The sequence below is a fragment of the Camelus dromedarius genome, chromosome 14 (assembly GCF_036321535.1).
Source record: "Camelus dromedarius isolate mCamDro1 chromosome 14, mCamDro1.pat, whole genome shotgun sequence".
Lineage (NCBI taxonomy): Eukaryota > Metazoa > Chordata > Mammalia > Artiodactyla > Camelidae > Camelus > Camelus dromedarius.
The window spans coordinates 34073588-34100919 of record NC_087449.1 but is presented as its reverse complement, the minus strand read 5'-3'; the positions used below and the strand labels follow the sequence as shown (position 1 = coordinate 34100919).

The 27332-nt window shown below is 34.1% G+C and overlaps 1 protein-coding gene across 3 annotated transcripts in view; it reads right to left on the bottom strand.

Annotated features, from left to right (window-relative positions):
- EPS15 (epidermal growth factor receptor pathway substrate 15) overlaps positions 1-27332 on the bottom strand; it is a 122962-nt gene that overhangs the window by 91110 nt on the left and 4520 nt on the right. For all 3 annotated transcript variants that reach the window (XM_031465112.2, XM_064493592.1, XM_064493594.1), the window contains exon 2: positions 3060-3101. In XM_031465112.2, the coding sequence (XP_031320972.1) occupies positions 3060-3101 (42 nt within the window). The remainder of the gene's footprint in view (positions 1-3059; positions 3102-27332) is intronic.

Here is a 27332-nt window from a genome sequence, read left to right as displayed (position 1 = left end):
GGCAATAGGAGGAAAAAGGCAGCAATTCCTGGAGAGGTCTTCTGACAAATGTGAATAGTTGCACAGTTATTTTTTTCCCCCCAAATATCTTTAAGTAATTAACTTCTGCTTTTACACTTACTCTTAAGAAACTGCAACACTTTTTGAAAAAAATCAAAGCAATATCAGCTCTAAAACCAGCAGCGGTCCCATTATAAAGAAACATTTAAAAAACCGTTAAGTTCCTAAAGCACATTAAGGAAAACACATCATTTTAAGTGATGGGGACTTTCCTTCAAGACAGAATGAAGTTACCAAGAACAGAAAAACAGTTCAAAAAAATAATGACTCTCACTTCTGTAGAGATTTCCTAAAGTTCTATTTGTAAAAATGAAAAGTAAAGTTTAAAATGTCATGGGAACAGTAACGCAATACTAGGATATTTGTGAGGTAGCTGTTTTTCCACTTTGGTTAAAAGATTAAGTTTGCTATAAACATATACAAAGCATTCCAGACAGATCAATCCCAGCAAAGAAGCAAAAGAGAACTCCTTTCTTTCGAGTGCTAGAACACTGGATAAATCAGGCATTCAGCAAAAAAGAATCGCCCAATCCAAATTTGGGGTAATAAGGAAGTACAAAAAGGGGTGGGAAATCTGCCTCTAGAATTCTCCAGAACTCCTTTTCTTTGCTCACTCCCTGACCAGGGTGGGAGAAAAAAGGAACACCTGTGCCCACACAGCCAAAGAATAGAGGCATTCAGGGGAAATGGTGATTAAATTCTTACAAAATATTTATGTACTATATTCTAATGAAGAATTTTACTGTTTTCCATTCTTTTGGTTACTATAGTAAAAGAAAGTCTTTGTCATCTACAGGCAGTTTCTGTTGTACTCTGATGCTTGACTAAAGGCTTGACTGGCTTGACTAAGCTACAAGCCAGAACCTGTGCCTTCAACAAAGAAAGAGCTTCAGAGCCTCTTGGAACGTTTTTTAAAAAACTTTTTAATTTTTCTTGTTCTTTTTTTTCTGTATTTTTTTTCTTTTTAAAGCCCAGTATTTTCTTTTGGGGGGGGGGGAGGGGATTGGGTTTATTTGCTTATTTTATTATTATTTTTTAATGGAGGTACTGGGGATTGAACCCAGGACCTCATGCATGAGCACACACTCTACCACTGAGCTATATACCCTCGCCCCTACTCTGAACTATTAACACTTCAAAATACAGATTTTTGGGTAAAGAATTCTAGGCTGACAACACTTAGTCTATCAGTACAATCTAAAAGTTGTCTAAGTCAGAATTCCAGATTCTGCATTCCAGAAGTAGATATATCTCATGAAAGCAGACTCCTGATCCAAGATGCAGGGGAACAAGAATTAATTATGGGCGGAAGGGTATAGCTCAAATGGCAGAGTGCATACTTAGCATGCATGAGGTCCTGGGTTCAATCTCCAGTACCTCCTCTATAAAATAAATAAATAAACCTAATTACTGCTCCCCCAAAACTAAAAATTAAAAAAAAAAGAATTAATTACATAGAACTGAATGAAGTGTTAAGGAAAATTCAATTATGATTATTTACAGAGAATAATGTTGATATTGTTTTTAATATTCTATTTTCTAATGGATATGTGGAAAAGCCCTTTCTTTTCTTCTTATTTTAACCCTCAGTTTAGTAGGTTCTGCTTTTGTAAGCTCAATGAAAGAGTTTTCAATGGTATGATTCTCACTGACCCTTCAGAAATCAAAAACAAATCCTTTAACTGAAGGTTTTTACTTTCTATGGCACTATAGTTAATAAGTAAGTTAAATAACAATTTCTTCTCCTTTTAATCGGGATACAGTTGAGTAAACTAATTGTACAAAAACAAGGCCATATTTGAGAATATAAGGCATATATTGAGAATCCTATTTTATTCAGATAGAACAAGCTGCTATTAAGGATCAAGGATTGACATGTAGAGCCAAGGTCTACAGAGCACCCCCAAGAAGACTGGGTTGCAACCTTGTTTGTAAGTCCCAGTCTCTCAAGTAGTAAAGCAAGGTCACTTAGTAGGCTAGGAAACTTAACAGATATGGGAATCCTCAAGTTGAGATAAATTCACTCAAATTTATATGTACTGCAGGTAAAATATGAAGGGGAGAATTTCTGAAGTTTGGATCCCAGCCTTAAAACAGAGGAATAAATAACAGAGGCTTAAAAAAGTACAACCTGATATTATTTAGAAATTTCCAACAGAAATTAATTATCTGGCCTTAGAAGTTATTAAATAATAAGGTTATGGCTCTAGATTTGCAAGTCACACCCAAGGACCTATAATGGTTCATTAACACTTGCTGCAACTATGTAGATAGCCAGTTCAAATGTAGTAAGACCAGTCTCTTCTGTAATCATGATCACAAGGTGAAGAGATTGTTAAGAAAAATAATCTGGTATTTGGAAATGGGCATATAAAACTGTCTATGCTCTCAGATTATCTGATCTATGGTATGCATTTTTGGCTTTCTATCAATTAGGCTATTTTACACTATGTAGGGATAGAGTTTAAATCATAGAAAACTGATAGCAATGCAAATGATTCCTGTCCATACCAATGAAATGAATTTCCTCTGATGGAGCATATAAATTTCTATAACTCATATTCCCATTTTTACATCCTACTGGTCCTCCCAATAATTAATGACTTGAATAAAATCATTGATACATGTTTATTTTATATTTGTATAAGAGTTATGGTTTTAATTTCATAAAAATTAAATTTTAATAAATCTTAAAAACATAAAAGTCATTTATGTTTAGCTTATAAATTAATTTGGATGTTTATATCTGGAAGAATAGATCTAATGCTACATGGATTTTTAAGATAGATATTTAAGACAATTAAGTGGGCTTAATTATGTTTCCTTCATTTTTCTGAGAGCTTGTCAAAAGCATTAATCAAAGCAGGAGGTTAAAGCACAAGAAAATGAAAACAAGAAATGTCAAATTTATTCAACTGACTGGTAATCTGAATGTATACAATGAAGAGTTGATCATATATTTTATGCTTAAGCTAGGAAGACAAAAAAAAAAATCTTACCTGTCTATAGTATTTTTCATATAGAGGATTCCCACTTGATAACTAAAATAAATAAATAATTAGAAATTAAATGCTATTTAACAACCATTCCATTAATACTTTTGCATTCATTCAACAGACATGAGAAACAAAAATGAATATGATTAAAATATCCTTGATTTCAAAAGGTTTGGTTTTCTTTCTTTTTAGGAGCAAGGAAGGGGAAAGTGAATAGACAGCCATATTGATTACTAAGAATCAGGTAGATAAGAAATAAAACAAGAATTTTAAAATTATTTTTGACATCAGAACTCTTCTTCATGTAAAATTTTACTCAGAAACACAGTATATAATAAATTAGATATGAAATAATTTGGTTAAAGATCAGCTGAAAAGCACAAAGCCTTAAGCACACATCCTCTACCCAAGTGTCCAAGGTACCAATGAATACAATTCAAAACTCACTTTGATAAAACAATCAAATGAATATATAAACTTAATGTTCAAAAAGATGATATCATCAGATCTGAAATGGTTGTAGATAGGGAGCGCCATTCAATTCATACGACAGTTCAAAGGGTTCCTTCGTCAGCTAATAAACAGATATATTATTTCATCTGAAAGGCAGCTTAGCAGTATCAATGTTTGAAGGCTCAGGTTCACCTCATGAAAGAGTAAGAATGTTCTGGAACTAGGAAGAGAGTCCAGGAAGGCTTCATGAGGGTGACATAAGTGCAGAAATTTGAGGTATGGAGAAAGGGAGATGACGATTCTATACAGAGTTAACAGCATGCATTAACGCATACAATGAACAGAAAGCTCAGTTATGTTTGGAAAGAACAGTAAGGAGTTCTGAATGGTGATAAGGATTAGAGATAAGACTGTGAAGTGTTGCAGAAGACAATCTGTGAAGGGCTTCATCTGCCATGGTCAAAGTAAAGAAAATAAGGATGGAAAAGGGGACAGATTCAAGAGCTATTAACTTAGTATTAGCTCTAAGTGGTTATTCATACTTGAAGAGGAAAAGTAGGATGGAATGTAGAGGACCACTTAGGAAGCAATTTTAATGGCCCTACAGAAGACCTGAACACTAGCAATAGCAAAAAAGGAAGGGTATGGTTTGAAGAAAAAAATTTAAGACATATTTGACAGGTCTTATTCAGTAGATGAGGGGCAGGGGAGGCTTAGTTAGAAATACAAAGTTAAACCGGGAAAAAAAATCTTCAAACATCAAGGTTGGGCCTACAGTCTTATGACTGAATGACTCCTTGGAGAACACATTATACTAAGTGCTTTATAAATACTACCACACTAAACCTTGTGAGCCATATATTATCATCCCAGTATTCAAATAAGGAAATCTATTGTGAAGGTTAATTTTATGTGTCAATTTGGCTAGGCTATGGTACTGAGTGGTCAAACACCAGTCTAGATATTACTGTAAAGGTATTTTTTTCAGATCTGATTAACATTTAAATCAATAAACTTTGAGTAAAGCAGATTACTCTCCATAATGTGGGTAGGCCTCATCCAACGAGGTGAAAGCCCAACGAGAGAAAAGACTGAGGTCCCCTGAGGAAGAAGGAATTCTGCCTCCAGAATGCCTTCAGACTCAAATGCAACATCAACTCTTCCCTGGGTCTCCAGCCTGCCATGAGGATTTAGGAGCTGTCAGCCTTTACAATCACATGAGCCAATCCCTTAAAATTAATCAGTCAGTGTGTATATCTATCCTGTTTCGTTCTGTTTCTCTGAAGAACCCTAACACCTAGTCTCAACGAGGTTACTTGTCCAAGCTTTTAACGGCAGAGCCTGGATGTAAATGCACGTCTGTCCCACTCTAAGCTCAATGCTCTTTCACAACACCATGCTGTTTCCCAATGCCTTGGTTTGCTCAGCAGAGTACAATCCATTGTCTCAACATCCCATCCAGTGTACCACTTAACACAGATTTCTTATTTTCTTAAATGAACTACTATTATTAATCACTACATTAACATAGACCAAGATGAATTTAGCACACTTCTACTGTATACATCTTACTTCTGGCCAAGGTATCAGCTAGTAGTGTGTAAGTGCTCTAACTACTTGAACAAGCGACAAAATCGTACAGAGGACAAGTGATAATTCCACCTTTTACCTGATTCTTCACAGGTAAAACATAACTAACATCTTTTCAAGGATATCACATGAATGACTCACCAAAAGGTATCCTCAGACACAAGCAACCATGGACAACTAACTCCTTATAACCTTTCAAGACAATGGAAGAAGTACTTTGACACTGGTGCTCCTGGGGCTATGTGGTGTGCTAGTCAGTGACATGTGCAATGACCTGCAAAATGCACCAGGCCACCAGCTGGCTAAGTAAGTGAGAAATTACAGGTTAGGCGTTAATGAAGTATCTGTGAGGAGTCAACAGTCTAAAAACTCTTGAGGTGGTTTTGTGGTTGTCGTTTATTGCAGGGTATAATCCTACAACTGTTTATTTTGTTGTTTGACAATTTTTTTCTTATTATCCAATAAAGCCTTTCAGGAGCAATGTGCTAAAGAGAAGAAACTGTATGTTTAATACAAAATTAAGTACTAAATTTTCATTTCTCTAGAAAATGGATAGACAATTATTGCATAAAACTTTTGAGGCTATTTCTATTTATCATGAAGCTCTAGTGGCACCACTGTTAATGAGTCAGCTGCAAATATCAAAATTTCATATATCCACAGTTAAAATTTCAAGGATAAAAATAGTACGGAAAACAAAAAAGCACTTCAACATGGCAATATGTGTGCTCTACTTGCAACATGTCATCAGTTTTTAAGGGCTGGAATCTTTGAAAGACTGACTTTATAAATCCAACCTAAGTTTTTCAGTATTGAATCTTTTTTAAAACAAGTCCTCTGAAGATTGGCTGCATATTGTTAAAAATCAGTGGGAAATCTTAAAGTTCAATGAATAAAGATTTAAAAAAAAATCAGCTATTAAAGATTTTAGCAAATACCAATTATTAGAAAGAAAGTCTTCCAAGACATTGAAACATATTCCTAAAAAGCAAGGGAAGGACTGAACAAATTAAATCATGAGACCTCAAATAGTATACAAGATTTAACTTTGAAATTCTGTCATTATACTTGTAATGAATTCTAGAAGTTCTATCAAAAGAGTCTTCCTATTTTTAACAGGATTATATTAATAAATTTATATTCTGTACTGGAATGAAATAAAGGTACAGAAAGCTTATAATTTTGCAGCAGGTAAATTTAGTGGAACATGCAAAATTATAAAAAAAAGGGCAACTTATATATGACAAGATTTGTCTTATTAAAAATTTGTCAAAGAGTACCTTTAAGAGGCAAAAAGACAATGCCTGTGAAAATATTGAGGCTAATTTATAATTTTCAATAAGAAAAAATTAGAACTAATAATATTCTCCATTTAGCACAATTTTTCCTGAGTTAGCCAGGTACATCACAACATCTAAAGAGTATATTAGCAATTAAAAATATTACTGGTTACAGAGAAGAGTTAACTGTAAGCATTACCAATCACAAGTTGTAAAATGTAACTTTGAGAAATTTATAAAATTTATGAAAAAATTAAAACTAGTTAAATTACATTGGAAAATAAAGACGCTCAGTAAAGTATTTGTGACATAATATTAGAGACAGATATGGCTGAGAAGCTGACAAAACTATCATTATTACCAAGAATTATTATTCTGCTTGTGTTTTTAAATATTCTTATAATCCATGTAGACTTTATTTTGTTGTAATACAGAACAAATACTGCAGAAAATTTTAATTTTGAAAACAGAACCATTTTTTACTTATCTAGCAATGTAACAAAACCATTTTGATGATAAAAAATAAATATTTCAAAAAACATATAAAACTCTATTTATAATGTCCCTTTCATTCTCAAATATGTCCCCATTTGAATAAAAAATTATATATTCACCCTATTCACAGACAAGGGTATAAATACTTTGCTACAGAAAGCAAATGAAATACATTCCATCAATAACAAAGAGTTAATTTTTAAAAATAATTCAGTTGAATTTTATTACCCAGAAAAAAATTCATAAGTAGTAAAAAAAATTCTTAACTCCAGACTGTACCTTATTAATCATCACATTACAGACTCATTGACTACTATATAAAAACATCTGAGATGGCATTAGCTCACTAAGTATTCTAAAGTACATCCTGTGCTTATTAACTACACTAATACGACACAGCTAAATGAGAATGGAAAAAGCCATCAAACTTGCCAATTCATTCATCAAGCAAGATGACCAAAGAGTGTGTTTGGTGTATCTTGGTAAAACTGACTTTTTTTTTTACTAAAACAATAAAATTTTAGATAAAAGAAAATCACACATACACAACACATATAGTGAGTGCATAGAGAAAAAAAATTTGAAAGGCATAGCTAAAATAGTAACTGATTTTTCTGGATAGTGGAATTATAAATGATTTTTACAGTCTTCTTTATACTGCTCTGTGCTTTCTGAAAAAATTTTGTATAATAAGCACTTCCTACTCTTAGAACAAATTAGAACAAAACAATAAAACTATTTTCAATTTGGAAAAAAATGTAAAAATCCAAAAATCAGAAATCAAAAATCACATATGAATTTTTAGCAACTAGATTGATTTCTAAAGGAAAACTTTTAAAGTTATCAAAATCAAAATCTGACTTTTAAAAATTCTAAAATTATTATAATTTAAAGGCATTTATTGATTCATTGGCTATTATAAGCTTTTATCAGTTGTCACAAAGTAAAATATTCATAAATGTAAGAAAAATTCCTTCTAAAGAGTCGATAGCTATTTATTACTAGTCTGAAAAAAATGTTAAGTGCCTGTAAATAAGAGAAAGCCAACATAGTTTGGAAAAAACAAAACAACCACCACCAAAAAAAATCACTCACATTTTGGTAATGGATAGACCTGGATTCATAGTCCATTCCACTACTTCTTAAGTGTACGATCTTGAGCAACTTATCTCACCTCTCTGAAAGACTTGCCTTCTCATTTGTAAAGTGCTAATATCTATTCTTCATAGGTTTTGTATGAATTAAATTAAACAGAATTAAACAGAGATGGCTAATTGTTCCCTTCTCTTCTTTCTTTAGTAATAATACCCCTAAGCTTTACCTGGACATGTGGAGACCTAGCTTAAGCTACATTTCTCAGTCTCTCTTGCAATCCCAGTTTTCCTCAATGGAATGTGAAAGGAAATAATGTGTCCAACTTCCAGGTCCTGCACTTACAGGAAGGAGAATGCCCTCTACCTTCCAGCCCTTCTTCGAGCTGGACAGAATGCAGATATGGTGGTGAAACATGGAGCAGTTACCCAAACTGACAGATGGAAAACATGGCTGAGAATAAAAGAGCAATAGGGGAAAAGGGCCTAGGTCTCTGACACTATCATGAAGCTGTCGTATCAGCCCTATACCACTTAACGTTACTTACTTAGACAGTTACTTGAGGGAGATAAATTCTCTCTTGTTTAAGTTACTGTTTTTGGCTTGAACCAATATCCTAACTAATGCAATGAAAACCAACCAACCAAACAAACAAAAAAAACCCTGCTATTTTCAGTAAGAAAAATCAAGTAAAGTATAATAAATTTTACTAAGAAAAAAGTTATTTGAAAAAGTTATACTATCCTAAGGTCTGGTAGGTTGTACGGTAACTCTCAATCATTTATTCTCCTCTTACAAGAGTATTAACATCCCTGCCTGTTGCCATGTGACTTGCAGCATCTCTCTGTGGGCACCCTAATGTTGACTTGGCCATGTGACTTACTTTGGCCAATGAAATATGAGAACGTTCCAGTTCCAAGTAGAAGCTTTAAGAGCTATTGTGTGTTTCCACCAGCTCTTGCTCTTTTCTCTCTGCCAAGAGAACAGTATGTCACAAATAGGGGGTGCTCCTTCAGCCTGGATCCTGAAATGAAAAAGAATCGTGGAGTAGAACCATAGCTGGCTACTAGGGAACCTATAATGTGAGCAATAAATAAACCACTCATATTTTGGGCTGTTTCTTAGTGCAATATAATCTAGCAAAGGTTAACACATAGGTAATCTAACACCAAAGTATACCAGGTAGTAGAGGGCAGGTTGAGAAGAGGTCCTGGTTATTAGGGAAATTCATAGGTTAATACATAAATGTCCAGAGTTGCTTCACATGAAATTTTTAGTTTCATTTTTTGGGGGGTTAAGTAGTGGGAGGAGATGCTGGATTATATAACTTTGAGAGTCTATGATTCTATAGTGCACAAAATGAACTGAAGTTTTAAATACTATCAGGCTTATTGCAAATGGTTATAGTACAATGTGGAAAAAGGTAAAAATAGACAGACATCCTCCAAAACATAATGCCAATCTTTTTTAATCACAATGTCACATGATACAAAGAATAGCCAGTGAATAAGTTAATAAAATGAAGAGGAGAGTGGGTATGAATACTAAGGAGTAGCATGAAGGATCTTTGTGATGGAACAGTTCTTTATCTTAATTATGGTTATAGCTACATGAATCCATGCATGATAAAACTGCGTATGCACAGAACTATGTACATACACACAAATAAGTATCTATAAAACTGATGATATTTGAATAAGGTGTGTGAACTGTGCCAATGTCAACTTCCTGATTTTGCTATTATACTATAGGAATATGTGTTACAAAAATTATGGACAACTGGGCCAAGGGTATATGGGACTTCTCTGTACTATTTTGTTGCAACTTTCCATGAAAAGGCGGTGTGGAAGACCATGGTGAAGCAGAGAGAATGTGACAATCCAGAGAAAAATATGACTGTGTATAAAGGCAAACAGATATAGAACTCAAGGCAGTAAAAAGGAGATAATGCAACAGATTTTACTCTTTCAAATAAACCACTCAGTATCTTTTTAGTTTTGCTCTCTCTAAAAATTTATGAAAATTATTAAAGATACAGTATTAGTGAACATTTTTTAAAAAGTGTTATAATGCACACAGTTTTTTGAGTAATTTGCCATACAAGTACTTTTGACATATTAACACACAAAAATTCAGCTATTTAGAATTCAGCCTCCTAATACTCCTTTTTCAAGAGAGCTGAGGAACCAGAGGGGAAGCCCCCACATTTTTTCACTCCACCATAACCACTACCACCCCTCTAATGGTGGAACAACAACTCTTAAGACCAAAGTACCAAATGAATACAACCAGAAGGGTCTATGCTTTTATATACATATATTTACACAATGTGAATGGTTTCCAGGGAAGGAGACTCAAACCTTCTGACAGGCTTGTGATGTCTAAAAAAGACTTGTGTATTTCACAGTACAAAGGAAAACAGGGTGGAAACTAACAGTACAAGGAAGAGAAGAATAAAAAAATTAAAAGGAGCAATAGTGATAAATAGCAATCCAAACTAAAGAGTCAAGAGAAAGTCAGTAAGAAAGAAACCTTAGAAAGGAGCTGGGTATATAGGATGGAGAAGAGCAAGTCATCTGAGCAGTCCTCACTGTCCGAGCTGGTGAGGAAGAGCTCAAGGAAACACAAGCAGCCATCTGAGCAGCTCCCTCAGCTCCTTTAGAGAATGCACAGTATAAACTCTCAGCTCTGTTATTCACAACTCATTTAATAATTTAATAAACATATACTGGATGTCTTTAGGGGCAGAACAATAGGTTTAGGTATCTGGGGTTACAAAAATCATATAGGGCTCCTGCCCTCAAAACAGCTTATATTCTAGTAAAAGTTGCAAAAAAAAAAAAAAAGTAGCTCCATTCTGCAAACATGCTAACATCTCATGCTTGTTCTATAACAAACCATATAAATTGATAACAAAATTAGCAGGCAAAGACCTAAGAATACTCTAAGAACAGTATTGTAAAGAAAGCTTTCAAAATCTGGATCTAAGAATACATTTGCTTTGGAGATTATCAGAAATAAAAGATTAAAGGAACTTTGAGTAGATAAAGAATTTCAAAAGACAGTACAACTGTATACTACCGAAAAACAATAGGGATAAACAGAACATACCAGCAACTCAAACCAATAGTGGACTAGCTTTTGCTAAATCTTATTCAACCTGATCAAAAATCTAGGTGGCAGAGTGACAAAGAATGAATACAAATACTAGTTTTGGTCTCTCATCAAAAGACAGTGAGTCCTACATATACCATCCTCGCCAGCCCAAAACAAACAGAAATCACTGGAAGAAGCATTATCTCTCAGCATGAGTAACGAACATGTGGATTTAAAAAATTCATATAAGAAACAAATGAAACAAAATAACCATTTTCTGCATTTATACAGCACTTTACCTTTTACAAAGGACGTTCACAACCTCATATTTCATGTTCTTTTTCTACACTAGCCCAGATGATCACATCAATTCCCATGGTTCAAATACCACACTTAGGCTGATGAATACCAAACTGGTATCTTTAGTTCTGACTTCTTCTCTGAACTCTAAACTTATATATTAACCATCTACTTTAAATCTCCACTTGGATGTCTCCCAAACATCTAACAGAACTTGTATTTTTTTCCTCCAATAACCTATTCCTCTTACACCACCAACAACAACCTGATGCACAAGCCAAATACCTAAGAGTCAGCCTGTCTTTCACTCCCAGTTTTCAATCCATCATTTCCAAGTCCTATCAACTCTAATTCCAAAAGATATGCTGAACCCATCCACCTCTCCCCATATCTCAGTTCATATCTCATCCTAACTGTTAGAACCTTTTATCCATCCTCTCTGCTTTTATTCTTGCTTCTCTGTATTTCTCTCCACATAGTTGCAAAGTATATGTAAATATAAGTAAGGATGTAACATTCCCCTGTTTAAACCCCTCAATGGCTTCTCATTTGACAAAAAATTAAATCCAAACTCCTTGATATGGCTTCAAGTGCCTGCATGATCCAGCCTCTGCTGGCCTCTCCAGCCTCACTGGGGGCCGCTAACCTCACTCTGATATTTCAGTTCTTTTAAGAGAACAAACACTGTCCCAATTCATAGCCTTTTCACATGTCATTCTCTCTTGCTGAAAAGCATAGTTGGTGTCTGCATTTCCTTTAGGACTCAGCTTAAATGTTACCCACTCAGAGACTTTTTGGGATCATCATAAAGTAGACCCTTTTAAAATTTTCTACTTCAGAGCCTTGCTTGTTTCCTTCAGAGATCTGTTACAACTTGTTTTTATATTGTATGTTTGCTTTTTTGTTATTACCCTTACTAGGAGTTCCCCTGAGAGCAGAAAATCACATCTATCTTGTTCACCATCAAATCTACAATACCTAGCACAGAACCTACATATGGAAGCCCTCAATAAATATGAGTTGAATGAATGAATGAATGATCATTAGTACACTTCTTGCAGTAAATTCTCAAATATTGCTGGGAGTATATATTAATTTATTCAACATTTATTGACAACCTATTTCTTGCCAAAGATTGAGATAAGCACAGTGATGCAAGCTACAGTCCTTGCTCTCAAGGAGTTTACTAGTCTAGTACAGAAAGAAAAAAGTAAGCAAGTCCTTTTTCCTCAGTCTCTTCAGAAAAATGTTCCCTCCACCTCCCTATATGAAATAATACCTGGTCCTTTCCTGAAAAGAAAGCCAGACAGTCTTTTCTCAGAATATTACCTCCTACTTCTTGCTTTAAATGAAACAATCTCTCACCTCCCTTGAAGCCCTCTCTCAAATGGTTGCTGTCCAGTTTTAACCACCTGTCTATCTCAGGTTCCAAGAATGGGATTAAAACCCTCTTTGCTCCTCCATGCAGCTTGTCCACATTGTTTTAAAACCAAAGACAAAATAAAGCTCTACTCTTTTGAGGCTCTTCTCTGAATTTTCAGAGAAATTACTCTCTCCTCTTCTTATCACTGTTATCTTTTAACCTTCTGGTCTCTCTACCTCATTCATCTAAAGGTTTGGCACATAGCTCATTGTCTTCTTCTCCATCCTAAATCTCCATCAAATTGGATGACTTCATCATAGACCTGAACAACCCATCTAACAATCAGGCCTCTTACTTCCTTGACCTCCTTAACTCCAATGGTCTCTCCAAAACACATGCTCATACAATGTACCATCAATGTGGATACGTTATGACCTAGTCACCCTATTAATCCCATGGTAACATTCTTTGTGGTCCTTCTATCCTTATCCAAAACTGCTCTACCTCCCAAATTACTATTTCAAGCATCTTGTTCTCCTCTGACCTCTATAAGACCTCTAATCCATGGACCCTTTCATTTTGACTGTGATCCATCAGATCAGACCCTCTCTTTGCTGTATTTTCCTCCTCATTCAATGTATATTCTATGGTGTGTCATTTCAATAATCCTCTTGCCAATAACCTAAATTCCCTTGTTCCTCTTGTCTTTTGATCACACCAGTACAGGAAAACTCCAAACCTGGATGAACCAAATATCCTCTTTCTGTGGGGCTACAGCTGAAAAGGTCCTTCAATAAGGCAGTCTGGTATTACAAAAATTCATGATCTCTGTATTAGTGACTACTGTTATTAGTTTGCTAGGGCTGCTATAAAATAAGTACCATAAACTGCGTGGCTTAGAAGAATAGAAACTTGTCTCACAGTCTGGAGACCAGGAGTCCAAAAACAAGGTGCTAGCAGGGCTAAGCTCCCTCTGAAGGCACTAGAGAAGGATCTGCTCCAGGCTTCTCTCCTACTTCCGGTAGTTCCTCGGCTTGTGGCAATTTAGGTCCAATCACCCCATAACATTTTCCCTGTGTGTATGTGTGTTTGTGTCCAAATTTCTTCCTTGATGAGGACACCAGATATTTTGTATTAGCAGCCCATTCTACTCCAGCAGGACCTCATCATAACTGAATTACATCTCTAACGACTATTTCCAAGTAGCCTCATTCTGAGGTACTGGGCGGGGTGTTAGAACTTCAACATATAAGTTGAGGGAGACACAATTCAACCCATAACAATCAGTAACCTCAAAATTTTCTGCCAAACCTACTCTTCAACCCACTCTCCACAACTATTTCAGGGATAAATGTGACCTTCATTAGCTCAATCAGAGAAAATCACCGTTCTTTTGTGGAAGCTACCAGAAAAGAGGCTCTCTTTTCCACCAGAGTTGGAGTTACAAAATATACAAACCTGAAGCTTTACAATCATCTTAGTGCTACAATGGCAAAGCCTACCTGAGACCGAAGGCAAGAGATGAAGGAAAAACTCAGTAGTGCTATCATTGAGACCCTAACACATCTAAAGCCAGCTCCACTCCTGGACCCATCAATTACATAAACTAACATACTTCCTTTCCATTTAAGACAGTTAAAACTGCCATTTCCTATTACTTGCAAAGAAGAGTTCTGATATAATAATAAATAAAACTGGCTGATAAAAGTGAGTTTTATATTTCTCGACTGGTATTTGGGATCGCACAGACCTAACCAAAGGCTATAAACCAACTGAAATCTTTGCTATTTCAATTCTTTTCATATTATTGACCTAATATTTTCAAAAATATATCCACACAATCTTTTTTATCTCAAGTATAATTTGAAATAAACGCCATTTCCTAAATAAATCAATTTCTTCAAATGAACTGAGAAAACATACATTTTTGCATGTTGTGTCATTTCTCATTTCCAAAACAGCAAAGAATTTGGTAAAAATAATAATAATAATTTTCATCAGTGTAATGACTTGCAAAATGGGAGAGGGCAAACCCTCAGAGATTACTGATGATATCCAATTGGGTGGGATGGTTAACAGACGAGAACGAATTGATTTGATTAATAAAGCTGACTTGTACTAGTAAGGTAAACAAACATGCTTAAAAGTAGTACAGACAAATGAAGAGTAGATTAGATAGGGAACAAAAATATAAGCTTTGCACAAATGAGACAAAAAATTTTCACAGTTAGTATAATTTCAAGAGACCCAAAAGAATCAGCAATGAAATGCTGCTTTTAAAAAAGCAAGTTATTAAAAAAGTAATTATAAAGTATGAACTTAAATACATTAAATTTTAAAATCATACATAGGCAAACATCATTTTATAGTAATTAACATATGAATACTTTTTGAGCATGTCCTATACACCAGGTACTAGTCTTAACCACTTTACACCTTGAGTCCATTTAACCTTATGAGGCACATACTATTATGTCCATTTTACAGATGAGGAAAACGAGACATTAATAAGCTGAGTAACCGACTCAAATTCACATACCTATGTAAGTGTTGGCACCAGTATTCAACTCCAAGAAGTCTGACTGCAGGACTTTTGCTCTTAATCATTAGGTTTGTTGCCTCTATCAGTGTTATTATCTTCACCATCATCTTACTAACATCTTTCATATGAATTGTATCATTTGAACCTCCATAACAGAGAGGTATTACCGTATTTTCCAATTCTAAGACACTTTTAGTTATAAGGGCCATCTTCTATTTAACACAGCTTAGTATCAAAATAAAGATAATTTAAAAGAACAACTTTTTATTATTAACCCACAATTGCATACATTTATCCATCATTTTTCCTCTAGTATCACAATCAAACATTAAGTCAGAGCAATGCTTTGCAGTTTTCATTGTACAAGTCTTTTGTCCCCTTGGTTAAATTTATTCCTAAGTATTTTATTCTTTTTGATGATACTATAAATGGAATTGTTTCCTTAATTTCCTTTTTAAATTGTTCATTGCTAGTGTATAAAAATGTGCTGTGTGTTGATTTTGTATCCTACAACTTTGCTAAATTTGTTTATTAGCTCTAACAGTGCTCATGGAATCTTTAGAATTTTCTACATAAAAAATCGTAACAGTATGGAGGCTCCTCAAAAACTTAAAAATAAAACTAACATACGATCCATCAATCCCACTTTGTGTTTATCCAAAAGAATTGATACCAGGTTCTCAAAGAGATATTTGCACTCCCATGTTCCAGAGATTTGTATACAACATTGTGCTTATAGTTAACAATATTGTACTTAAACATTTGTGAAGGGGGTAGATCTCAAGTTATGTTGTTTACTACGATAAATTTTTAAAAAATCATGTCATCTACAAACAAATAATTTTACTTCTTCCTTTCCAATCTGGATGCCTTTTATTTTTAGGGCAAGGTGGAGGAGGTACTTAGGTTTATTTTATTTATTTATTTTTAATGGCAGTACTGGGGATTGAACCCAGGACCTTGCGCATGCTAGGCATGCACTCTACCGCTGAGCTTTACACCCTCCCTTATTTCTTCTTCGTGCCTAATTGCTCTGGCTAGAACTTCCAGTACTATGATGAAAAGAATGGTGAAAGGCTTCCTCACCTTGCTCCTGATCATAAGGGGAAAGCTTTTAGTCTTTTCATCATTTAGTATGATGCTAGCTGTGGCTTTTTCATATATGACCTTTATCATGTTGAGGAAGCTCCCTTCTATTTCTAGTTTATTGAATATTTTCATCATGAAAGGGTGCTGAATTTTGTCAAATGCATTTTCTGTATCAATTGAGATAATCACACGATCTTTTTCTTCATTCTATTAAACTGATTTTCATATGATGAATGATCCTTGCAAATGTTTAACTGCCTTTACCTGGAAATTAAAAAAAAACTGAAAAGCTAGGAAAAAGAAACTATTCTTTTTCAGCCAAATTGAAACTCTGACTGGAAAAACACTGTCAGCTTACCTATATCTTAGCATGAAAAGATCTGTTGCTTTTCAATCTGTACTTTAGTAAACAAACAAACAAACTAGCCATGTGTTACCTTCAGCTACACACATTCCACCAATTTGTTATTTGGCTTACTTAGCAAACCCCTCTTTTAAAATGTAAATACTGCTCTAGGGGTTGTATACTGATCATTTATGCAGATTCTTGTAGAGGATTACCTAGACTAGAAACTGTAATAGCTTAACCTTTATCTGGAAGGTAGTGGGAACAAGAATTTCTACTATGGAATTAGAAGAGGTAATAATTTTGGCTCATGGGTACAGAAATAAAACTCACTCAGTCCGAATTTCAAGTATTTTGTATAATTATTGGACCACATGTTTTGATTTGCAGTTGAGAAAATATAGTAACTCTGGCTGCAGCACTTACACGTGCATTAGACTCAACATGCTGCTGAGGTAAAGGAGCTAGGAGCATTAAGAATATCTAATATGACCTATTATGCTTAAAGCTCCTATTTCAGGGTCTATTGGAATACTGTGCAAATATGGTTTATACTATGTAGTGTATGTGATTCAACAGAAGGCTCAATGTATTAACATACTAACATATCATTCACTCAAACAATTGCTGATCTATTAATATTATACTAGGCGCTCCTGATACAGAGATGAACAAATAGGACAAATTATTTGCCCTCCTAGAACTTAGTCCTAAGATAGGGCAAAAAAAAGAGGGAGAGAGAGAGAAATTACAACACACCGGCTAAACACAAAAATGTATTTGATGCACTAAGCTGACTGCCAAGCAAAAAAAAAAAAAAAACAAACAAAAAACTGTACTTACTACCAATATCACTAAGCAGAAACAAGTACAGAGAGAAATATACTGAGGAAATACGAAGTGGAAAAACTTGATTGTTCATTCATTACACATTCATCTAGACATCTATTGTACATCTACATGCCTAGGTACTGGGAATAACAAAATAAGTAAGAAACTATAGTTTCTGACATTGAGAACTCAGTCTAGGGAGAAAAACAAAAAAGACAGTAACGATCCATTGTAATAGTAAAAAGTACATTAAGAGGGAGGAAACACAGCTGCTATGGGATCAGAGATACCTCTGGCAGACAGAAGAGAAAAAGTCAATAAAAGTCATATCTAAATTGTTTCATGACAAACTAAGATAGAAAAAGCTGAGGAAGTCACTTACAAGTGACACCTAAGCTAAGCCAAAAAGGAACCAGTCAAGCAACTGCAAAGAGCACTCCTATCTCAAGTCTCCTGTACCTGCTGTTCCCTCTACGTAGAATACTCCACAGATACTCTAGGCTCATTTCTTATTTCATTCAGATCTCTGATCAAATCTAACATCTTCAGAGGGGCCTTTCAATCACTCTATCTGAAGTGCCACCTTATGGCACTGTCTTCCTTCATCCTGTTTCACTGTTTTTTCTAGCTCTTATCACTGTCTGACATATTTATTATCTATTTATTTCTATTGGTCTCCCTGACAAGAAATATTAACCCCTAGGGCCAGTGACTTGTCTTGCTCACTATGTATGTCACAATACGGACACCAGTGTCTGTCAAATGAATGAAACAAAGGAGAGGAATGAATTTTAGGCACAGCAAGAAACATAAAGAAGAAAAGTATGAGAAATGGGCCATGGCTGGGTGCTCCTCAACAATAATAATTGTAACAGCAAATATTTCTATTTATTAAGGACTTACTTATGGGCCAGGCACTATTCTCAGCACTTTACTTGTATTATTTCATTTAACTTTCAAAACTCTATAGACACCCTTACTCACATTTCACATATGAAGAATCTGAACCACAAAGATATTAAATTACTTGCCCAAGGTCACATAGCTAGTAAATGGCAGAACTAGAATTCCAAGCCATGCAGCACAATGCCAGAGTTCACTTTTTTAACCACTGCCCAAAACACAGGAAACTGACCACATTTCCGGGTTGTTTGCACATATGGGAAGGGAAGGAAGGAAGGAAATATCTACTATAAGCATTTTTGTGAATATTACATGTTTCATACATACAGTATATGTATTATTCATTAGTAGCATTATTAGTTTTTTAAGTATGAACTACATTTACTGTGCAAAAGGCTAAGCAAATTCCGCACCCCTATGTTTCTGATTCTGATTCATAATAGAACTGGGGTAAGGGCTAAAAATTTATATTTCTAAGAAGTTCTCAGGTGATGGTGAGAGTGCAGGACCACTCTCAAAAAACCCTGAGCTATATAACCAAAATGTGAATGAAATGCCTTTCAAGTTAATGCTGGCTTTCCTGAACAATCAATGGCTAAACTAGCCACCTTCAAGGTATGGACATCATTCATCACCAGGGAAATGCAATTCAAAACCACAGTGAGATACTACTTCACACCCATTAGGATGACGAGAATTGAAAAATCAGATAGTAACAATTATTAGAGAGGACGCGAAGAAATCTTCATTCTCATACCCTGCTGGTGGGAATATAAAATGGTGTCGCTGCTTTGGAAAACAGTCTGGCAGTTTCCCAAACAATTAAACATAGAGTTACTATATGACCTTATATATATCCAGCCAAAATAAAAACATATATCCTTATAAAAACTTTTACATGAATGTTTATAGCAGGATTATTTACAACAGCCGAAAGGTAGAAAAAACCCAAATGCCCACCAATGGATGAAAGGATAAACAAAATGTGATATAACGATAAATGGAATATTATTCAGACATAAAAAGGAATGAATTATTGATATTTATTACAACTTGGATAAACCTCAAAAATATGTTAAGTGAAAGAAGCCAGTCCCAAGAGTCCATGTATTACATGATTCTATTCACACAAAGTCCAGAATAGGAAAATCTACTGAGACAGAAAGTAGATTAATGGTTCTTTAGGGGTGGGAGAAGCATGGAGGAGAAGAGATGATACTTAAAGGGTACGAGGTTTCTTTTTTAGGTGATACAAATGCTCTAAAACTGACTGTGGTGATGGTTTCACACAACTATGAATAGATTAAAACACACTGAATTGTATATTTTAAATGCATAAATTGGATAATGTGTGGATTATACATCAATATGGCTCTTTAAAAAGCAATTTTTAAAATTTTAATGAAATAGGACAAGAAGCTCAAAGGAAGTCTCTTAACAACTAAACACTTTTAAAAAATATTTTATAAATTCAGTACCCCTAGTACTTTTTTAAAAAGTGCTTGATGGCTCATATTTCTAAATGCAGGTTTAGTTCAAAAAAATTATTAATTTTTTGGTGAAGTTATAGGAAAATAAGTCTTGTCTACCATAATTTATAAATACTGGTACTGATAAAATTCCTGTACTAAAATAAGTAAGAAATTAGTTGTAAAAAGCTGTAAGGGTATAAAAGAAAAACCTGCCAAGCAGAGACAAATCAGGACATTTCAAGCAAGTCTAGCTCAAAGTACAGTCAATAGAGTAAGTTTCTGAACTGTTTTAGAGTGCCAGATAGTCCAGAATCTACGCCCAGATCTTACAAGGCCTTGCATAAAAGTGTGCCGGGGAAAAAAAACAAAAACAAAAACAAAACAGGAAGAAAAACAAAAAACAAAGAACAGAATCTAGAGACGAGATTAAGAATGAAAGCAATCTAGCCTGCAAGAAAAGATGTATGCAAACTGAAATCATCCAATCTTCTTCAAGCCCACAACTTCTAATGCCAATTTCCTGTTAAGTGAACTTTATAATCTATAAATGGTCTTTGCAGCCAAATTAAATATAATCAACTTAATTCCTTCACAATAGTTTGAGATTATTTCTCCTGACTAAATTATTGCTGCCATCTCCCTTGCCATTCAAGATCTTATAAATATAAACTAAATGAAAATCACTCAAGTTTAATTTCAAAACTCAAAGGTATACAGAGAAAAATAACTAAATTGTAATATCATTCATAACTCTACAAAAAAGAATTCAGTAAATGGAATATCAAAGGTTACTTGCAACAGCATTAATTTTAACTGATATATAAATTATCTGTAGTCATAAGGGCTTGATTAACTATAAAATATCCAATCAATGAATATATTCTAAAAACATTTAAAAAGATGCTATGAAGACCACATAGGAAGAAAATATTTATAATGTTAAGTCAAAGAAAATGGAATACAAAGTTACGTGTGTGTGAGAGAGACGAGATAGAGACAGATTGCAAGAGACAGGTTACAATGATGTTTTAAAAAAACAAAGAAAAAATAGAAGAAAACTAAAATTTCAAGAAGGGGTGAATGGTGAGCAATGCTTTTTCTTGCTATATTTCTGCATGTTTCAAGCTTTCTTATTGAGTGAAGAATTTTGGAAGTGAAAAAAATATATATATATGAATTCTGTATAAAAGTATCACTAATAATAACAGGACTTCTATTTACTGGATGTTTTCTATATTCCAACAATGTAAATAAATCAAACATAAGGAAAATGAAGTCAGGCTTTAAGTAACTTGCCATGGTCACCCAGAGAGAGTACAAGAGGCAGAGGGGGAATTCCAATCCAGGTTGTCTTGTTCTAAGTCTAGTGTCTTTCCACTATAAAAAATGTTGATACTCTGATTATTTTACAGACTATTTTACAGCAGGTCAAAGATCTTTTGAGCCTATGCTTGAAACCCTTCTTAACATCTTTTGCTCCAGGTAAAAACTTCTTGCTTTATTATAAAGAGAAGAAAAAGCAGAGAATAAATCATAAGAAAATAGATATTATAACTCCCATTGTGAACCCTATGCACCAAAATACAATTTGACTTGAATCAAATGTTCCTAGAGTCCTGTGTTGTCCTTTTAAGAACAATTTAAAATGTCATCTACAGTACCAATCTTGGATAGTGTAAAACAATGAAAAAATTAAAAACTAAATTACCACAGAAAGTTCCGTCATAATCACAGGATACTCCACAGCACCCAAGTGACTTACTTCTGTCATCCTGTGTCACAGTACTTACCGTCCCACAGAGTCAGTGTTTATCTTCCTAAAAGACTAAAAGGTACTTCAGTGTGTGAGTCTAGGTCTTATTCTCTTTGTACGGCCAAGGCTTAATACAGTGGGGACACAGAAGGCGTTCAGTAAGTGTTTTTGAAATAAAAGAGGATCAACCAGCAATAATGGAGGCACCTTTATTGCATCTGAGTTTCATATTTTTAGTATATGCATAATGATATAACTGTGTTGTACCTACTGAATACAAGATGGAATGAAGTTACCAATAATCCTTGGTATCAGTGATTTACGAAAATTCTAATTAAGTGTAACATTTCATAAAAATTAACAGCCCTATAAATAACTAAAATCTAACAATTATAAATATTTGGCTAGTGATGGTAGTTGTTGTTATTAACAGCTGCTACCATTTAAACCGAACCCAGACATTTATAACCATTATTTCACATATTCTTCACAACAAATCCTGCAGTTTATTCACCATTTTATAGGTTTAAAAAAAAAGAGGTTAAGAAATTTGTTACACAATCAAATAAAAGATTTAAACCTAAAACATTCTGACTGCAAAGCCCAAGATATCCCATTATTTCACCCTAGTTATTAAAAATGTTCATATCTGAAGCATCAGAAATTCTTAGACCTAGCAGTTCTAGGTTTTATTTAATAAGACAGTTTGTTTTTTAGGGAGATTTTTCTCTGATACATGGTATCATCTTTAGTAATAAGATACTGAAGGAACTCCAAGTTCAAGCTACCATGTCCAAGAGAATACTAGCTTAGACGTAAATATTGGCATGACATACACTAACCTAGATAAGGTTAGGTTTTCATGAGTAATCAATTCCTGGAGGCTGCAAAATGTAAAACTATTTTCTATCATGTCTACAAAACCCCCCCACTATAACTTGATACAACAATCACTTTCTAGAGATGTTGTCTAAGCAATGAAAATTTGATTTTCACGTAAGAAGTTATTGCAGCCCAGAACATATGTTCAGTTACAACCAAGGAATGGCACCATAATTAGTTCTGTCAGAGCTATTTTGCCCTTAGGAATACAGACTCACTCAATTTACATGAGTTGTTTACACTATCTAGGTTATAACACTGGCTCTATCACTTAGCAGTAGGTTGACCCTGAAGACCTTGAACAAGTTACTTCACCTTTATGCCTAAATTTTCTCTTTTCACAAAATAAGAATAATAAAAATGATCTGGTTATCAAGTTGTGAGGATTACTGAAAACAGTGCCAGATACATAAATGCTCAATAAGCATTAATTATCATTATTATCCCAATATTGACCTCCTCTCTCTCTCTCTCTCACACACACACACACACACACCGCTCTCTGAATAATTCATTCCTTTTACATAACAAGAGGAAAGTAATATCATGTGAACGTACATTTTTACCCCTAAATTTGTCTAAAATATTGTCAGTGACTGTTTACAAGAAGCAGCATAGCAAATGTGCTTGAAAACAGATGTGCCTGGGTTCAAATCTCTAAACTATCACTTAATACACAACCCTGAGTAAGCAACACAGAAGATTAATTCCTACTTTTAGGAAGTCTGTGAATATTAAGTAAAATAATACATGCAAATCACCTTAAAGTACCTACTATTTATTAGGAATTTAAAAAGCATCAGCCCTCTTCCTTCTCAACAGTGGCATAAAAATGTTTTCCTCCCAGGATCTTCATTACTCTGTGAGATCTGCGTTAATATTTAGCCCACTAGATAGAATTGTTCCACAACTAAAATAAGACCATACTAAAAAAGGCAGAGAAACCACACATAAAATTAAGTCCACAATTTCTAGCTGTCTTACCATTCAAGTTTTTTAAGCTCAATATCCATGCACAAGTAGTCATTCATGGCCCATGGTAGGTTTAGGAATTAAAATATGAAGATAAACTATTCCCTCTGTCTCTATCCCAAGAAAGCACAAACCTCTGTAACTCCCATATGCCTTAGTGGATCATTAATTTAGAAAAGTATATATTTAAATCTGTGATTCTCAACTAGGGGTAATTTTGTCTCCCAGGAAACATTTGGCTATTTCTGGAACTATTTTTTATTGTCCCACCTGGGGAAAGTGCTCCCAGCATCTCGTGGATAGTATGCTGCACATCCCACAGCGCACACGACAGCCCTCTACACCCAAGAATTACCTGACCCAAAATGTCAACAGTGCCAAGGCTGAGAAGCCATGATCTAAAAAAAGACCAAAGTATTGGAATATAGAAAGTCTCCCCACAAAAGTATGTTCTTGGCCAAATTTTTACTGAAGACATAAGAAATAAGCAGTTTGATTCTTTCAGATGGGAAACTCCTGATATTGTTAAATTCACATTACAAACTCCTCAACCTAACGAGGGAAGTGAAGTTTACTTTTCTTTGTATATTTGTACCACATAAAAACAAGTTTTTAAAAGAGCTCTGACCTTTTTTTTTCAATTCAAGTATAGCTGATATACAATATTACATAAGTTACAGGTGTACAACACAGTGATTCACACTTTTTAAAGATAATACTCCACGTTAAATATTGGCTATATTCCCTGTGTTGTACAATATAACCTGGCAGACTATCTTATACATAATAGGGTGCACTTCTTAATACCCTACTTTTATATTGCCCCTCCCCTATCCCCTCTCCCCACTGGTAACCACTAGCTTGTTTTTTGTATCTATGAGTCTGCTTTTTTGTTATATTCACTAGTTTGCTGTATTTTTTAGATTCCACATATGAGATATCATACAGTATTTGTTTTTCTCTGACTTATTTCACTTAGCATAACACTGAGTCTATCCGTGTTGCTAAAATGGCAAAATTTCATTCTTTTTATGGCTGAGTAGTATTCCATTGTACATATCTATCACATCTTCTTTACCTATTCATCTACTGACGGTTACTTAGGTTGCTTCCAGACCTTGGCAATTGTAAATAATGCTGCTATGAACACTAGGGTGCATGTATCTTTTCGAATTCGTGTTTTTGCTTTTTCAGATATACACCCAGTAGTGGGATTGCTGAATTATATGGTAGTTCTTTTTTCAGTTTTTTGAGAAACCTCCGTACTGTTTTCCACAGTGGTTGTACAAATTTACATTCCCACCAATAGAGTACAACGGTTCCCTTTCCTCCACATCTTCACCAACATTTATTATTTGTGTTCTTTTTGATGATAGCCATTCTGACAGGTGTGAGGTGATATCTCATTGTGATTTTGACTTGCATTTTCCTGATGATTAGCATGTGATGATGGCCTGTGGGCCTGATGCATGTCCCCTTTGGGAAACTGTCTATTCAGTTCTTCTGTTCATTTTTTAACTGAGTTGTTTATTTTTTTGATGTTGAGTTGTATGAGCAGTTTATATACATTGGATATTAGCCCCTCATCAGTCATATCATTTGCAAATATTTTCTCCCATTTAGTAGGCTGTCTTTTCTTTTTGTCAATGGTTTCCATTGCTGTGCAAAAGCTTTTAAGTTTAATTAGGTCCCATTTGTTTATCTTTGCTTTTATTTCCTTTGCTTTAGGAGACCAAAAAAATTACTACAATTTATCTCAGAGTGTTCTGCCCATGTTTTCTTATAGGAGTCTTATGGCTTCCAGTCTCACATTTAGATCTTTAATCCATTTTAAATTTATTTTTGAATACAGTGTTAGAGAGAAAGTTCTAATTTCATTCTTTTACATGTAGCTATCCAGTTTTACCGTACCACTTATTGAAGAGACTATCTTTTTTTCCATTGTATATTCTTGCCTCCTTTGTCACAGATTAATAAAGCGTAAGTGCATGGGTTTATTTTTGGGCTCTCTATTCTGTTTCACTGACTATGTGTTTTTGTGCCAATACCATACTGTTTTGATTAGTATAGCTTTCTAGTACCAACCTTTAGTTTTTAATTGCACCTGAGATTCATGAAAGCATTATTTATATCACAAAGTTTCTTATACCTTACTTCTATCTTACTTTTTTACAAAATATTAAAAAGCTCATATTTACATGACAGGAAAGCATAGTGCATGAGACCAGCTTTCAACAGATATCATTATTATATCAGATTAACAATGATCAAAAGTTTGATAATATACTATGTTGATGAGAAAAAGGCACAAACGCTGTTGCTGGTATAACCTTTCTGATTACAAATTAGCAGTATCTCTCCAAATTAAAAATGTCTTTTGGCACCAAAATTATACCCACTAAAAATTAATGCACGTACACATGTGCACAAAGATGTGTAAAAGAATATTCACTGCAGCACTGTTGGTAATAACAAAAGATTGGAAACAACACAAAAGTCTATCATTAGGTGGCTAGTTAAATAAACTACAATATATTCATATAAAGGAATATTCTCAAGTTTTGGAAATGAGGGAGATCTATATGTGCTGGTATAGACAATCTTCTAGATCAATTAAGCAAAATAATAACAGTAACAAGCCACAAAATATGCAGCTTACTCAAAATAGATAGATATACACCCTATGTGTTTATATAGCATATATATATATATATATATATATATATATATATTGCATACACATCACAGATTATTGCTGAAAATACACACAAGATACACACACGGCTGCCTCTCGGAAGGGGACTGAGGGCCAAAGGGAAGGTGGAGACTCACTGGTATGTGTGAATTTTTTTTAACATGGGTTTATGCTCGCTCTTTTATTTACTGACCGTAAAACTTAAGCCACAAATTCTGAGCCTCAGTATTCTCCAATTTGAAATGATGATAATAATAGTTTAGTTTACTGGTTATTGTGAAGATCAAATGAGAGAGCATAAAATGCTTTGTAAATTATAAAGCAGCACACAAAATTATAAATTAGTACTCACTAAATTCTCCAATCCAATTATAATATTATTATCATTCTTTTGACCTTTTTCTCTAACCCAAAGATGGGAATGTTTAAGATGAAATATGAATGTAGATGCCATCTTAGAACACGTTTTTAAAATAGTTATTTATTTTTATTTTTAATTGAAGTACAGTTGATATACAATATTACATATAGTTACTGATTTCAATTTAAAAGAGTGATTTTTCAAAAAAGTTGTCTTAGAGAAACACTAAATGAGCAGATTACAGAAGAAATACATGCTCACTGTTGTAAATAAAGTAAATAAAAACGATAACCACGCTATCACAAAATCTTCGTGTTTTTTCCTTCCAGTCTCTTTTCTCTGCATGCTTAACTGGATTAAATCATTTGTCTAAATAAAATGCTTCCTCTTTACTATAATAAGGCATTCAAATTACAACACTCTTCAGATTATTAAAAACTCCTAATAAAATCATTTTTAATAAAGGCATAATATTTTATCTTGATGAGAGTTCAACTACTTTAAAATGAAATTCCAGTGTATGGGCTTGCCTAATGAACTCTGCCTGGATTAATTTTTCATTAATTTCTACCAATTCTCCAAATTACCAAATCTCGATGGATCGTTCTCCTCCCTCTCCCTCTCTCAAGCCATTTTTCTGCTTTTGGTTTTTGCAGAGTTCCAATTTTACTAAGTCCAAAACTCACAAAACAAATATAAGTGTGTTTATAATTCCTTGAAGAGCAAGTAAAACACTTAGATTTAGCCCTTTAATCAGACTA